Source organism: Rhinopithecus bieti, unplaced genomic scaffold (genome assembly GCF_001698545.2).
Source record: "Rhinopithecus bieti isolate Rb0 unplaced genomic scaffold, ASM169854v2 scaffold_4781, whole genome shotgun sequence".
NCBI lineage: Eukaryota > Metazoa > Chordata > Mammalia > Primates > Cercopithecidae > Rhinopithecus > Rhinopithecus bieti.
The window spans coordinates 5,770,900-5,785,916 of record NW_016805181.1 but is presented as its reverse complement, the minus strand read 5'-3'; the positions used below and the strand labels follow the sequence as shown (position 1 = coordinate 5,785,916).

Below are 15,017 nucleotides of genomic sequence, written 5' to 3'. Positions count from 1 at the left end.
TTCTAGGCCCGCTGTGGGCTTGCAGCTTGGGAAAGGGCCCTGATGCTGGTCACATAACTGTGATCTGCCCATTTCATCCCGTGCACTTTAATTTTCCTTCTGCTGCCTTCTTAATTCTTTATCAATCTTTCTGCCCACCTTATGTTTCTCTGCCTTGTTTCTTTCAGCTCTTGGCCCAGTGAGGCAGCCAAAGTACTGGAAATGAAACAGCAACTCCAAGTCATTATTTCAAATCACATTGCAAAGCCTCCATTCCTACTTAATGCCACAGATTGGCAGGAATTCACCGCCAAAGAGAGCCAGACAAAATCTCCCTAAAGACGATTACATGGGTTCCCCAACCCACCCTCCTGGAAGGACCACTATGAAAGCAGCAGAGTATGGAAGAGTCATAGGAGAATTGCTGAAAGTCCAAAGCCCTACAAAAGCCAAGCCTGCACTTTCTCTGGGACAGAACTTTGGGATCCACACTTGGGGATGCCCAAAAGGAAGGAGCCAAGATTAGCCGGGCCGGCACCTGGAGAGAAAATGGCCTCAGAGAGTTGTCCTAGAGCTTCTAGACTTCTTACAATTACATGATATGTGCTTCTGTGCCTGGCGACCTGGCCTTTCCTACCCTCTTAACCTCATCCTCCTCTTTCCATCACAGAACTCTGAATGTCCAGGAGTGCAGAATTACCCAGAGTTTCCCCAAGTGCCGTGCTCTCACACCAGTGTGCTGTTAGCAGCTTCCCTGATAAGAAGTCAACCCCCACCCTACCCCTCACATGCCCAGCCCCAAGAGGATGACACTTAGTTTTCTACAAGGCTTACCTAAAGGTAACCTTCTCCTTGAAGAGATCCTTGACTGCCCCACAACTCATGCCAAGCCCAGCTTAGTTACTCCCCTCTCAACCCATGGACATACTGACATCAGCATTAACCACACCATCAGGCGGCCTGACCTCCTACCCAGCAAGTTCTCTGACAGCAGGACTCCTAGCACCCACCTTGCTGCTGACACCAATGGGTGCTCACTCCAGGCTTGCTGAATTACCTCAACCATCTGGTTATGACCGTAAGTGAAGGGAACTCTGAAAACCCAGGTTGTGGCTCTGTGGCAAAAAACACCCTCTAACAACAAGAGTTTCATATAGTGGGAAGTGGGACACTGGAGAAAGGCTGTCTTGGGGCCCGGATGGCAGATGCACAGCCGGCCTTCCACCCCGTGACTCTTCCCTAGGGCCATTCTCTCCCTCGTCCCCTGGCTGGCTGCTTCAGCTTTCCTCCTCTACACTGAAAGGAGGAAGCAACCATACTGTGCAGTAGGCAGGTGAGTTAACCACCAGGGATGCCATAGCCACTTCCCGCATCCAAAGGAAAGAAAAGTGAGTGTATTAGCAGAAGGTCAGAAAAGAACATTCAGATGGTCCATCATTCTCTCAAGTCCTAAAACAGTCCAGGGAGTAGACAGTATTCCTCAGAGCAATGGAAACTTCTCAAAATGCTGGCATCAGAGAATAAAAATCCCCTTAACATATGATGTGATTGTGAAACAGGGAGAGACAGACACTACCCGATGTTAGAGAATGTCACAAAACACCATGCCTACCAGAAAAATAAGTGTCTCTTAAGGACAAGGCTCTATGCTCGGTGCTGGGTACTCACCCATTCCACCTTTAAAACACAGTCTAGTGGAGTGAATCTGACATAGGTAAATATTGAAGAGATGCTAGCTTCATTGATCATTTACATTTCAAAAGTAATATGATTCTAGCACATAGAAGAATAATTAAAAGGCAGAAATCAAGGTTATTGGCACTCACAAAAATATGAAGAAATATAATATTCACTGTATATGAATAATATTACACTATTGCTAATAAATAGAGGACTGATACATTCTTATCTCAGGATAATGAACAGTAAAAGGCAGGAGGACATACTTTTAAAGACTTCGGTGCCATTGGATTCTCTTTTTCTTTTGAACTTGGCCAATAGAAAGTGAATTTGACCTCACAGTCACATAGATGAGCAGTCAGAGAGAGGAAACCAATTTGGAATTAAAGCAAAACAAAATAAACAAGCAGGGGAAAAAAACCACCAACACCCAAGGAGTAAAGCCAATCATAGGTTGAATTTGTTGGCCGTGTCAGGTTCATTCAGGAAGCTGGGTCCCAGCCTGTGTTACCAGGAAAATGATGCTGAATCTAACCCTCCAAACTGCAGATATATTAATTACAAATCACTAAATAGGGAGGTGTCCTGTTTTTAATCATTTATCAAATGTGTGAAGGGCAACCAAAGAGGAAATGGAACATTAGAAGTGAGCTTCTTAGAGTGTAATTTCCTAGAAGAGAAATTTATGGCCTATACTTATTCTCCATTAGAGCACGTCTAAGCTCTTTTATTAGTTTATTCATCAAGACAGCCCTGGTTTCAGGCCAGCTCTGCAAGCCGGCAGGTCATCAGGAAAGGGATCCTCTGGGGGCTTTTCCTCCTGGTCCAGTTGTGTTTTCCAGATCATAACGCAGTTAACAGAAGTATTCATGGTGCATTCGGCAGGAGGTTTGTAGGTTTTCCCCCAAAAGGCAATTCACGGAGCAAGCCCCAAGGGCTATATGGATATAAAGTGAACATCTAAAATGTGCTTTGAAATGAAATGATTTTCTGTTTGCCGTATGAGGTTTGTGATTGCCTCTCACAGCATTGCTTCCATTGCCTTTACGACTGGGTTCAATTTCTTATTTAGTGATGTAATAAAGGGGCGATTTAGAATCTGGCAGCGAGGACTTCCCAATCAATGAGCAAATCTATCCCTCATTCAGTGCGCGCCTCTCCCCGTGACACCGTGACTCTTATCTGGGCAACCCCACTGGGCACTCAGATATCAGCTATGTGTCCCTACAATCGTCCCCACTTCCCTGCATGCACAGCTGTTGCTCTCTTTTCACCACATAATTCCCTGGCCCTGCAGAAGAGAGCAACCCAAACCCTACTCTGGGTTTTCTCTCCCTCTCCGTGTTAGATCACTCTTTCTGTGAATAATATAACTATTAATAACTGTCATTGTGATGAAAGCAAGCACACCTGATATTTGCAACTTGGCATAGGGGACTGGAAGGAAAAAAATATGACAAAGAACATCTTACCTTGTTTTAAGAATATTCAGAAACTGCAAAATTTCTGAAAACTGTATCAGTCTCAGAGCTCTTAAAAATCTCAAACCTGGAAAAAAGAATGAAATAGAGATGCATTATTTTCAATGCATGGTTTTAATGTTCACAGTCTGCCATTTGATTTACAGTTCCCAAGGGTCGAAGGCATGGGAAGTTCTTGCAGAAGATAAACCAGCTGGTACCTCGGACATATTCCTTCATTCTGATTCTTGACTGGTTTAATCTCGACTGGTAAATGGACTTTCTCTTTATAAAGGTGGCCTGTTTGGAACCTCTTTAGAGGAAGGGCTCATGGGGAGAAGCCAGGTTAATGAGACTTTTCATTTGGTGATCTCTGATTGAAAGCACTGTTTCTAAGTTACCTAGTTGTCTGGCAGGATTTTGTCTCTGAAAACTCCTAGGAATTGTTATAGCTCAGGGTAACCCTTGCTCTAAGAGCAGATTGAGAATAAATTGGATAACCTTATGTTTTTGATGGATTTTATTTTTTATCTTTATCTTAAGCCCTGATAAAATGAAGAGTACAGCCCACAGTGTTATCTGTTTTGTACAAACTTCTATATTTTCCTCCCAATAAAAAAAAAAAGATTGGTAAGATATCACATCCCACAACTTCTGGATTCAAAATTTATATAGTTCCCCTTTTATTAAGTATTAAGATAAATGGTTTGTCCTTTCTAAATCAACGACCTCTCTTGAATGGAAAAGAAGCATCAGTGTTTAGGTGGCAGAAGAGAGATGGAGAAGAAAAACACATCAAGGACATTTTTAAAATGCAAATTATTATGTTTTAATAGCTAAGAGTGAATTATATTTCTGCTCAGGTGAAATTCATGAGTCAAAACATTCAGAGTCAGTCCTGGGCTATAACAATCTGGCGATCATGCAAAGGAATTACTTACGACATGCTGGCTTGTCACCGCTTTGAGACACATTGAATGTCACACCCACTCCCAAGGGGATTTTCTTTTGTGGACTTTCTAGAAGCATTTTATGAAGCACCACCACGTGCCAAAGGCAGTACGAAGCCTTCCAGTGCACGGAGCTGACAGACAACTCCACACCCGTGGGTAGGGCTTTGTTCTCCCACACCTGTGAGCCAGTAAAGGGCAGTCTAGGGCACAGCAGTGGGAAGGAATCCTTACTACCTTCTACTTGAACAAGGAGTACGCTAACAGCGCCCACCGTGGAGCTGCTTAGGTAATAAGGGAAAATTAACTTAAAGCTCATGGGGTGGGGGAAAATCTGACTGTACAAGGAAAGAGGGAGAAAAGGATTGGCTCAAAAAAAATAATTTCTCATCTGAAAAGAACCATCATGAACAGAAGACATTTTTTTGAAAACATTCTCCTTCTATGGTAAATAATACTTATATAACTTTTATTAAATAATTGCAGAGATGAGACGGGATATTGATGAAATAAAAAGGCTCACGGCCAAAAGCACAGTCGTAACTGAGCTGATGAAAGGCTGACTTTGCACTGCTGAAAACCGACCATGGCGAGGAGTACAAAACTAAGAAGTCATCTCAGAAAGCAGAGAAAATAAGGGAAAGGGAGAGAAAAAAAAGATGAAACTTCACAAAATAGAAACAGTGGAGATCACAGGGCTCCAACCACGGATAAAATGTGTTCCAAAGGGAAGTCCAAATAGCACATTGATCATAAGCAAAGGCCAGGACATAACAGAAAAGAACTTTTGAGATACGAAAAAATGAAGACTAAAAGGTGAAATGAAGGATCAGCTTTTAGAGACCAATGCTGAGAAGCATCTGGCTTTTCATTTTTACATTTCAAGTATTAAAATCAAGAAATAAAAATAAACCATCAGTGTTGATGGGGTTATTTACCGTTAATGTAACTAAGATCATTATATTTAACAATAAGTGTTAAATGGCAACTGGGCAATTCTCAGAATTTTTAGACAAACAGAAACCGACCCAAGATTTTTATACCCAGTCAAGTGGTTGTTCAAGAATAAAAGTAACAAAAAAACATTTAAAATTCTAAGGTCTCAAAAAATACATTGTTTGCTCAGTGTGCACATAAAGTTTCCAAAGAGGTTCACAAGACTTGCTAAATTAGAATGGGAGGGGGCAAGGGCTGGAAATTAAATTTATAACAGACTCTACTGCTGGTCTTAACCTTCCAGCCCAACCTACACTGTTATCTCATACCAGTATCACTGTCGCATATTGCTGAGCTAAAAAGACAAATTTAGAAACGTGGAGTAGAAGGCGACTGGCAGTTAGCACTGAAACTATCAAAGATAACAACACTCTTCCATGTTCATCAAGGGATACATTCCAAGACCTCCCAGTGGATGCCTGAAACCTCAGATAGTGCCAAATCCTATATGTATTGTATACACACACCTATGGTAAAGTTTAACTTATAAATTAGGCACAGGAAGGGATTAATAATGACAATAATAAAACAGAACAATTATGACAATATGTACTAGCATCACTATACTTGTGCTTTGGGGCCATTATTAAGTAAAATAAGGGTTACTTGAACACAGGTAACATGGGTTACAGCAAGACATGGGTCTGCCCACTGAACGACACTGAGAGACTAACGGCCAGAGGGTGCAGATGGCATGGATGCGTCGGACAAAGGGAGGATTCTTGTCCCAGATGGGGCCAAGCGGGACAGCATGCAACTTAAAACTTATGAATTGTTTATTTCTGGAATTTTCTATTTAATATTTTCAGACTAAAGTTGTCTGGGGATAACTGAAACTTCAGGAAGCAAAACCATAGATAAGAGGCACTCCTGTAGAAATACACGCTAGCAATGTATTAGCCGCTTAGGGTTTAATCCTGAAAATTCTGTGTGTGCATAGATATACTTTTATTTATGAAACTAAAAATAGAATACAAACAACCTAAACTTCAAACTGGATTTCTTCTTTTTATCTTTAAACGATGGTGTTTGTATCGTATATCCGTGGGTGATCGGCAGCTTGCCACATTTGAGTGAGTCATGCAAATATAGTAGAATAAAAGCTTTTCTTTTAATTAAGGTGCATGAAAGTAAAAGGGAGGAAAGAAATGAATGCAGAGCCCACAGGGTCCTATACTCTTGCTAGAGACAAACTGCAGATCTAGCTCTGAGCACCTTCTTAACAAAAGCAAGCAGGGAGACAGGATAAGATTAATAGTATATACATAAGAGAGAAAACAAACTGGCTTGCAGGAGAATCATTTATTTTTCCCAACATGGAGACCAGAGGGAAATGTCTCCTTGCAAAAGGGATCCAGGGTGATGCAGGAACAAGACCCCTGTGGGCTGAACAAGGGTGGCCTTTGCTTATTTGACTGTCTCATACTGGGCATTTTTACGGCACTGAGTTTCATTAATGCAAATGAGTCAGTGAAGTTCTCCATAGGTTAAAAAAGTCCGTCTATATTTTATCCTCAGATCAAGCCAGACTATCTGGAGAAATGGTTGGTCTTTCAGGAATCATTCACAATAGCTTCTGTATTTTCTTACTCTGCTAATAAAGACATACCCAAGACTGGGTAATTTATAAAGGAAAGAGGTTTAATTGACTCACAGTTCCACACAGCTGGAGAAGCCTCAGGAAACTTACAGTCATGGCAGAAGGGGAAGAAAACACATCCTACTTCACATGGTGGCAGGAAGGAGAAGTATCCAGCAAAAAGGGAAAAGCCCCTTATGAAACCATCAGATCTTGTGAGAACTCACTCACTATCACAGGAACAGCAGCATGGGGTAACTGCCCCCATGATTCAATTACCTTCCACAGGGTCCCTCCTACAACATGTGGGTATTACGGGAACTACAATTCAATATGAGATTTGGGTGGGGACATAGCCAAACCATATCAGCTTCCTAACCGCTTTCTGCCCTGGACCCCTTGTGGTCTCTACTCAGAAGCCTTCAATGCCCCCCATTTCACAGAGTAAAAGTCAAAGTCCTTCAACGGCTTAAAGCAACACCACCCCACCACCAGCACTATCTCCTTTTGGATCTGATGGCTTCCTACTGCCACTCCTACTACTGTCCGCTGATCTGGCAGATGTCTTCAGTGAGCCTTGAACACACAGGCATGCTATTGACCCAGGGCCTCTGCACATGCAGCCTCTCTGCCTGGAAAGCTGTTCACCAGATGCCCACATGGCACACTCCCTCACCTCCTTCAGGTTCTTACTCAGTGTCCTTTGATCAGCGTGACTTTCCCTGGCTACCTGACCAAAACATGTAAATCCTCCCACACCACCCGTACAACTCCCTATCCTCTTTCCTGCTTTACTTTTCTGCTCAGTATGAAGCACTGGCATCTCCATTATGTGGTTACTTTCTGTCTCCCTCTCTGTAGCATCAGCTCTATGAGGGGAGGAGCTGATGTCTGTTTTGTTCAGGGCTATATTTCCAACATCGAACATACTGTCTGGCATAAGGTGAAGGTTCAATAAATCCTTGTTTGAACTGAATGAGTGAATCAAAGTTTTGAGAAAGAATTAGATGGCAGAGTTAAAGGTTAGATAATCCACATTCAGAATTCTGAGACTATACGTCACCTACTAAAGTGAAAAGCCATAAGCCCTGCAGGGTCCCCTGAGAGAGGTCAGGGCTGCACTCTTAGGAAGTAGAAAGTAGCCTCATCAGGGAAAAGCCTTAACCAATGACCACTCTTGCTATACCCAGAAAGACTATAGACAGCGACTTCAGGCTAAGAGAGGAGATCAAGAAAAAAGAGGTAAGAGGGGGAACTCTTTGGTGACAAGTATTCATCTCCTCTGTTTTACAATACTTTTTATTATTTTTATCCTATAAAATATCTGAAATAAATGATTTTCTAAGGCAATACAAAATGGCTATAAATAGAGTTGCGAAGAAGAAAATGTTTATGTACCAAAAGCCAGGAATTACATGCCCTCCCCAAAACCTTCCAGGTTCAGAGAGTTTTACAAGTGAGGTTTTTACACTTTCAAAAAATAGTAAACTTCTCTATCTATTCACTATTATATGATCAAGTCTTAAAAATGGACTTATCTATGTTTTCCCATGATCTGTATTGGTTTAGAAAGTTGGCATTACCTGAACACAGGTTCCCCATGCATTTTTTTTAATGGCAAGCTTATCACACTAATGACTAATAACACTAATCCTAAATAAAATACTAGGGTATCATATTAATGATCAAATGAATAAAAGACATGAGCCATAGCGGATGCTGTAGGGTACAGCCCAGATCCCCTCTTCAGGGATCTTATTTGTCCCGGGCTATTGAAGAGTGACCTGCTAAAGGCTCACAGCTAGTCCCTTCATGAGAATTGCCCTCTGCTACAAGGAGCTGCCTCACCTGGGGCTACATCCCCTGTCGGTGGTGGTGCCCCCTGCCACCCCAACACACACACAAAGGCTGGCTGATATAGGCTGCCTTGCCTTGATTTGGGATAACTCTGAAGGGCCATCTAGTGGCACTGCTCTCTGTGGGATGGGCTAAGGCTTCCCAGGCAGTTGCACCCAGCCTGAGTTCTCCACCTTTATTCCCTCACAGGCATGGGCATTAAATCCTATCCTGGTGATCTGCATAGCGGAAGACCAAGCATTCTAAGAGTGCATGTGGGCATACTAGAGGCACTCAGTAAATGGTGATTTCATCATATGAAGGTGGAGAATTACAATAGCATAGAAGTGTACACACGCCACAGAAAAGTCATCAAAATGGACTAGAAAGCCCAGAAACACACCACACACACACACACACACACACACACACACACACACACACACACACAGAGTATATATAGTGTTACTGTTACTTTAAATTACTGGTGAAATGATGATGTTGACAATGACATCAATCTATTATTATTGATGATCTAGCATATTAAATTACTTACACTAAAACTTCTAACTGTATCTTTTTTTGAAAAAATACATACAACAGAAGAAAATAGCTAAGGAGAAACAAGCGAGACAGTGTAATCAGCACAGTTTGAAAGCAACAGAGCCAGGCTTCACCCCAAATGTGACAAACTCCACAAAGCCCAAGCTTGTATTCACTGCCCTGTACAGACTTCAGCCAGTCAGTTCCAATTCAGACATTAGGACTCAAGCACGCACTTCCCACCCCCCTGCTTTTTTTTTTTTTTTTTTTGAGACGGAGTCTCACTCTGTCGCCCAGGCTGAAGTGCAGTGGTGCGATCTCGGCTCACTGCAAGCTCCGCCTCCTGGGTTCACGCCATTCTCCCGCCTCATCCTCCGGAGTAGCTGGGACTACAGGTGCCTGTCATCACGCCCGGCTAATTTTTTTGTATTTTTAGTAGAGACGGGGTTTCACTGTGTTAGCCAGGATGATCTCGATCTCCTGACCTCATGATCCACCCACCTCGGCATCCCAAAGTGCTGGGATTACAGGCGTGAGCCACGGCGCCTGGCCTCAAGCAAGCACTTTCAAGACTTGTGATACATCTTGCCAACTTGTCCTCACAATTAGCATTCCCTTCAGTATGCAAATGCTCTTTTGCCTGCATTCCCACTGTATTGAGTACTGTGATAGAGAAAATATGAAGGAAGGAAGGAAGGAAGGAAGGAAGGAAGGAAGGAAGGAAGGAAGGTAGGTAGGTCAAGAATCCCAATTTGAGGCCAGTCATGATGGCTCATGCCTGTAATCCCAGCACTTTGGGAGGCTGAGGTGGACTGATCACTTGAGGTCAGGAGTTCAAGACTAGCCTGGCCAACATGGTAAAACCCTGTCTCTACCAAAAATACAAAAAATTAATCAGGTGTGGTGGTACGTGCCTGTATTCCCAGCTACTCAGGAGGCTGAGGTAGCAGAATCGCTTGAACCTCAGAGGTGGAGGTTGCAGTGAGCCGAGATCTCACCACTGCACTCTACCCCAGGCAACAGAGTGACAGTCCATCTCAAAAAATTAAAAACTTAAAAAAAAATTTTTTTAAATAATTCCAATTTGGTAGACCCCAAATAAGAGCTCATGGCTGTTTTATTTTGCTTTTCTATCTTAACAAATGAAACTAATGATTTTTTCATATAATTATTAGTCATTTTATTTTCTTCTCTAAAGTGCTTTAGAATGGCCTTTGCCAGTCTGCCGGTGTATTTATCTTATTTGTAGTAATATACTTGTGTTCTTATATAAAGAAGATTTTGTATACCATATAGGATTTCCCACAGTTCTTCATTCTTCTCAATTTGGCTTAAAATGTTTTTCTTACTGTCAAATTTTACCTAAGGTGGGTTTCTTTCCCCCTGAATTCTAAAATATATCAATCTTTCCATCAAGTTCCCTCTTTCCATCATGTTCCCTTTTTTAATATCCAAAAAGAGGCCGTCCCCATCATACAGATATATGTATATATATTTACTGCATCTATATATTTTTTCTTTGTACTTTTAGGGCACTGGTTCTGAACTTTAACTGTACATTTAAATCACCTGGGAAACTTTCAGAATTGTTGACACCTGGGTCTCAGCACCCCCTACCCGCATTCTGATTTAATGGGCCTGGGGTACGGCCAGGCAGAAGGAGTTTTAAGGCTCCGGAGTGATTCCAATGAGCCATCCAGGATGAGCAGCATTGCAAACTTTTTCTGTAAATGAATATACAGTAAATATTAATAAATATTTTAGATTCTGTCACAACAACTCAACTTTGCTGTAAATAATAGGAAAACAAATAGGTATGACCATATTCCAGTAAAATGTTACTCATATAAATAGGCCATGGGCACTAATTTGCTATGCTTGCTTTGGAGGCATGGGATTCAAATCCATTGTGCACATGAATCACCTGGCATTTGTACACATCCGGATTCTGACTCAGTGGGTCTCCGATGGGTCTGATACTCTGCATTTCTAATAAGCTCTAAGCTGTTGTCAATGCTGTTGGTCAGAAGACCACACTTTGGGAAAACAAGGCTGCAGGGCAGTGGTCCCCAGATTTCTCTGCCATTGCAATCCCTTGAGGATTTTAAAGCAATACTGGGGCCTGCCTCCCACCAGATTCAGCAGGTCTGGGATACAAGCTGGGCATCAGAATTTTTATAAATTCTGATTCGAATGTGCAGCCAAGTTTGGGAACCAGTGGTTCAGAATATATTTTCTTTTCTCTAACCTTTAACTTGTTAATCCATTTTGATGTATTTATTTATTTATTTTGGTTAACAGTGTGGCAGAAGGACGAAGCTTTATTTTTCTAATCAAGAAGATTCTAATGTACAGCCAGATGATGGATGATGATGGGTCCAGTGTACAGCCAAGTTTGGGAATCACTGCTTTAGAGTATCTTTTATTTTCTTTTGTAACCTCTAACTTGTGAATCCATCTTGATGTATTTATTTATTTTAGCTAGTAGTATGACAAAAGGAGAATGCTTTATTTTTTCTCCAAATAGCAAATTTCCCTTAACCCGAATAATCACTTGAGTAATTTAAAACCAGTAATCTATCCACTAAGCACACTACCAGTCTATTTAAATCAATTTTAAGTAACATACTGGCTAACTGGAAGTTAAATCAATAATACAATAAGAGATTACTTATAAAACAAAGCATTCAGCTTAAGATTTTGGGGGAAAAGTAGTCCTGACAATAGGAGAAAGTTGATTTTTTTAGTTTAGTGTTTATGACTAAATAACCAGAAAACCAACAAATATGAAAAAAATTTTAAAAATCTGTAGAATTTTATGGGAGCAAACAATAGCAACAAGAAGACAAACAACATAAAATAAAGTCCTGGCTGATACAATAAAAAAAGAAAAAAATTTATCCACAATGATATACGAATAAATCTGTGAAAAACCTCAGTGAGAGGGATGGCTTTCTGAAAAAGATAAACTTTGAAACTTGATATACACAGAAAAGAAATCCATTATAGGATAACAATTGAGATATAAATTGAAATATATATTAACAGCTTCCCTTAAAGAATCTGCACCCGTACATAATTTATGATTAAATTATTGTACATACATTTCATTAAAATTCTAAACTGTTCCATAATACAACACGAGATAGAAAGCTACTAACTTATATTATAAAATAAACATAAACTGGGGACCAGAAACTGACTCTCAAAGCACAAAAATAAAATCGAAATGGCCCCCAACTTACAATGGTTCAGCTTATGATTTTCTGACTTTTCAGTGGTGCAAAAGTGATACCCATTCATCAGAAACCGTACTTTAAGTACTCACACAACCATTCTGTTTTTCACTTTCAGTACAGTATTCAATAAATTACACTACATTTTCAGCACTTTACTGTAAAATAGGCTTTGTGTTAGATGATTTTGCCCAACTGTAGGTAATGTAAGTGTTCTGAGCATCTTCAAGATAGGGTAGCCTCAGCTATGATGTTTAGTAGGTGAGGGGTATTAAATGCATTCTCAAACTTAAAATATTTTCAGTTTATGACGGGTTTGTGAGGACGTAACCCCATGGTTAAGTTGAGAAGCATCTGTATCACTAAGATCATAGATGCCAAAATTCTATATAAAAGACCAACAAAAATAATTCATCAATGAATTAAAATGATATCCAGAGCATTCTAGTTAAACATAGCAGATGGATCACAATGGTTTATCTCTGCCTCCTCTCAAAACTTCACTAAAGTAATACAAATGTTGGGGGTGGGGTAGGAAACAGCAAAATCCCACAAGAACAAAAAGAACGGGAAGAGGAGATTACAACACATAAGAGACAAAGACAAAATGTTGGTAGATATTCTGTTAGAAACTGACTTGGCATACATAGATATTTATTTATTTATATTTACATAAATATATACATATATTTTCCATGTATATATTTCCATAATGAGAAAGAAAGACATATACACACATGTATATACCTCCACAATGATAAACAGAATATTAAGAATGCCTTTGGTCAACACATAGAGACTGAGGTTGGGGCGGGGGGGGGGGATGCAGAGATCACAATGAAGAAGAAAACAACCATCCAAAAGGTGAAATGAAGTGATTGACCCTGGGAAGAGGGAGGCTGTGACAATGACACTGATTGACTGGGGTGCCAAACAGGAGTAGCCAGCACATGGCAGCAATTGCCTACAATTGAGGTATTAAAATAGAGCAATATCCTGAGTAAACTGTAACTCTTAGAAGAAACACACTGTCTCCACAGCTGTAAGACCAGTTACCGAATAGAAATACAGCAAATACACCGTAGCATATCTCAGTACCTCCCAGATAAACTGTAACACACAAAGACAGCATTCACATATAGGCTAATAGAAAATCTCAAATGCAAAGATAAGCACAAAACAGACCAGGCACGGTAGCTCATGCCTATAATCTCAGAACTTTGGGAGGCTGAGCAAGACTCTGTCTCAACAAAAAAAGACAAAACATATAACCACATGGATGAATCACATAGGCATAACATCGAGAGAATGAGGCCTGACACAGAGTCACTCTGTACGACCCCGTTATATGAAGTTCAGAACAGAGCAAAACTGATATACGGTCAGGAGAGTGGTTACCTTTGTGGGGTGTGGTGACTGGAAGGTTGCCAGGAGAAGGGATGGAGGGTCGGGGAGCGGGAAATAATGTCTGTTTCTTGAGCTGAGCGTTGGCTTCGCAAATGCATTCTCTTCATGAAAATTCATCCAGCTGTTGCCAGGCTCAGTGGCTCACGCCTGTAATCCCAGCACTTTGGGATGCTGAGGCAGGCGGATCATTTGAGGTCAGGAGTTCAAGACCCGCTTAGTCAACATGATGAAACCCTATCTCCACTAAAAATACAAAAATTAGCTGGGCGTGGCATGGTGGCTGGTGCCTGTAATCCCAGCTACTTGGGAGGCTGAGGCAGGAGAATTGCTTGAATCCGGTTGCAGTGAGCTGAGATCGTGCCACTGCACTCCAACCTGGGCAACAGAGCGAGGCTCTGTCTCAAAAAAAAAAAGAAAGGAAGGAAGGAAGGAAGGAAGGAAGGAAAGGAAAGGAAAGGAAAGAAAGAAAGAAAGAAAGAAAGAAAGAAAGAAAGAAAGAAAGAAAGAAAGAAAGAAAGAAAGAAAGAAAGAAAGGAAGGAAGGAAAGAAAAAAGATAAGCACAGAATAAAGAATTGCCAAACATTTGAGGAAAGGCAACTTTCCTTCAAGAAATGCACGTATTATACCTCAGGCCAACTGACCCTTAAGGATACAACATTAACAAAGCATTAAACAAAAACTGCTTTAAAAAATTTTGTTTTGAAAAATATAAAGAGTTGTGAAAAAATATCTCAACTCAAAAAATCAACTAAATATCTCAGCAATTAAAATTTTGAACATCTAAATCTTAAAAGGCCAACTTAATAGAAGAATGGACATAGCCATATAGCAAATAGAGGGCTGACTGTCACATAACCATCTTCATACAAAGGGGCACAGGAATGAAAAGTGCAAAAGTAAAACTAAGAGACCCAGAAAACAGGAATAAAGTTTTCAATATCCATGTAATTGAGTTGCCAGAAGGAAAAAATGAAGGAAATAGCAGGAAACATTTTAAATAACATTAAAGTTTCCTAGACCAAAAGAATGACCTGTATCCTCAGATTGGAAAGGTCTTTTAAGGGTCCAGCAGGTTAAATTTTAAAAGACCTAAGTCCCAGTATATCGTGGAGAAATTTTACAACATCAATGTGAAGAAATAAATCCCTTCAAAGCAACAAGAGCCAAATTATTGTCACAATTCTCCTGCCTTCACTGGTTGCAAGAAAACAAAAGAAAGGTATCTTTACAATTCTCAGGACAGATTAATTTGAAGCAAGTAATATATACTTAGCCAGCTGAAAGAAAAATAAATCCAAAAGAAGTGAGATACAAGAAGCAACATGGAAAAGATAAAAGTAATGGATTTGT

At 40.6% G+C, this 15,017-nt stretch overlaps 1 protein-coding gene across 9 annotated transcripts in view; it reads right to left on the bottom strand.

The window, feature by feature from the left end:
* Positions 1-15,017, bottom strand: part of KCNMA1 (potassium calcium-activated channel subfamily M alpha 1) — a 767,391-nt gene that overhangs the window by 246,857 nt on the left and 505,517 nt on the right. For all 9 annotated transcript variants that reach the window (XM_017871448.1, XM_017871449.1, XM_017871438.1 and 6 more), the window contains exon 6: positions 3,132-3,207. In XM_017871448.1, coding sequence (XP_017726937.1) covers positions 3,132-3,207 — 76 coding nt within the window. The remainder of the gene's footprint in view (positions 1-3,131; positions 3,208-15,017) is intronic.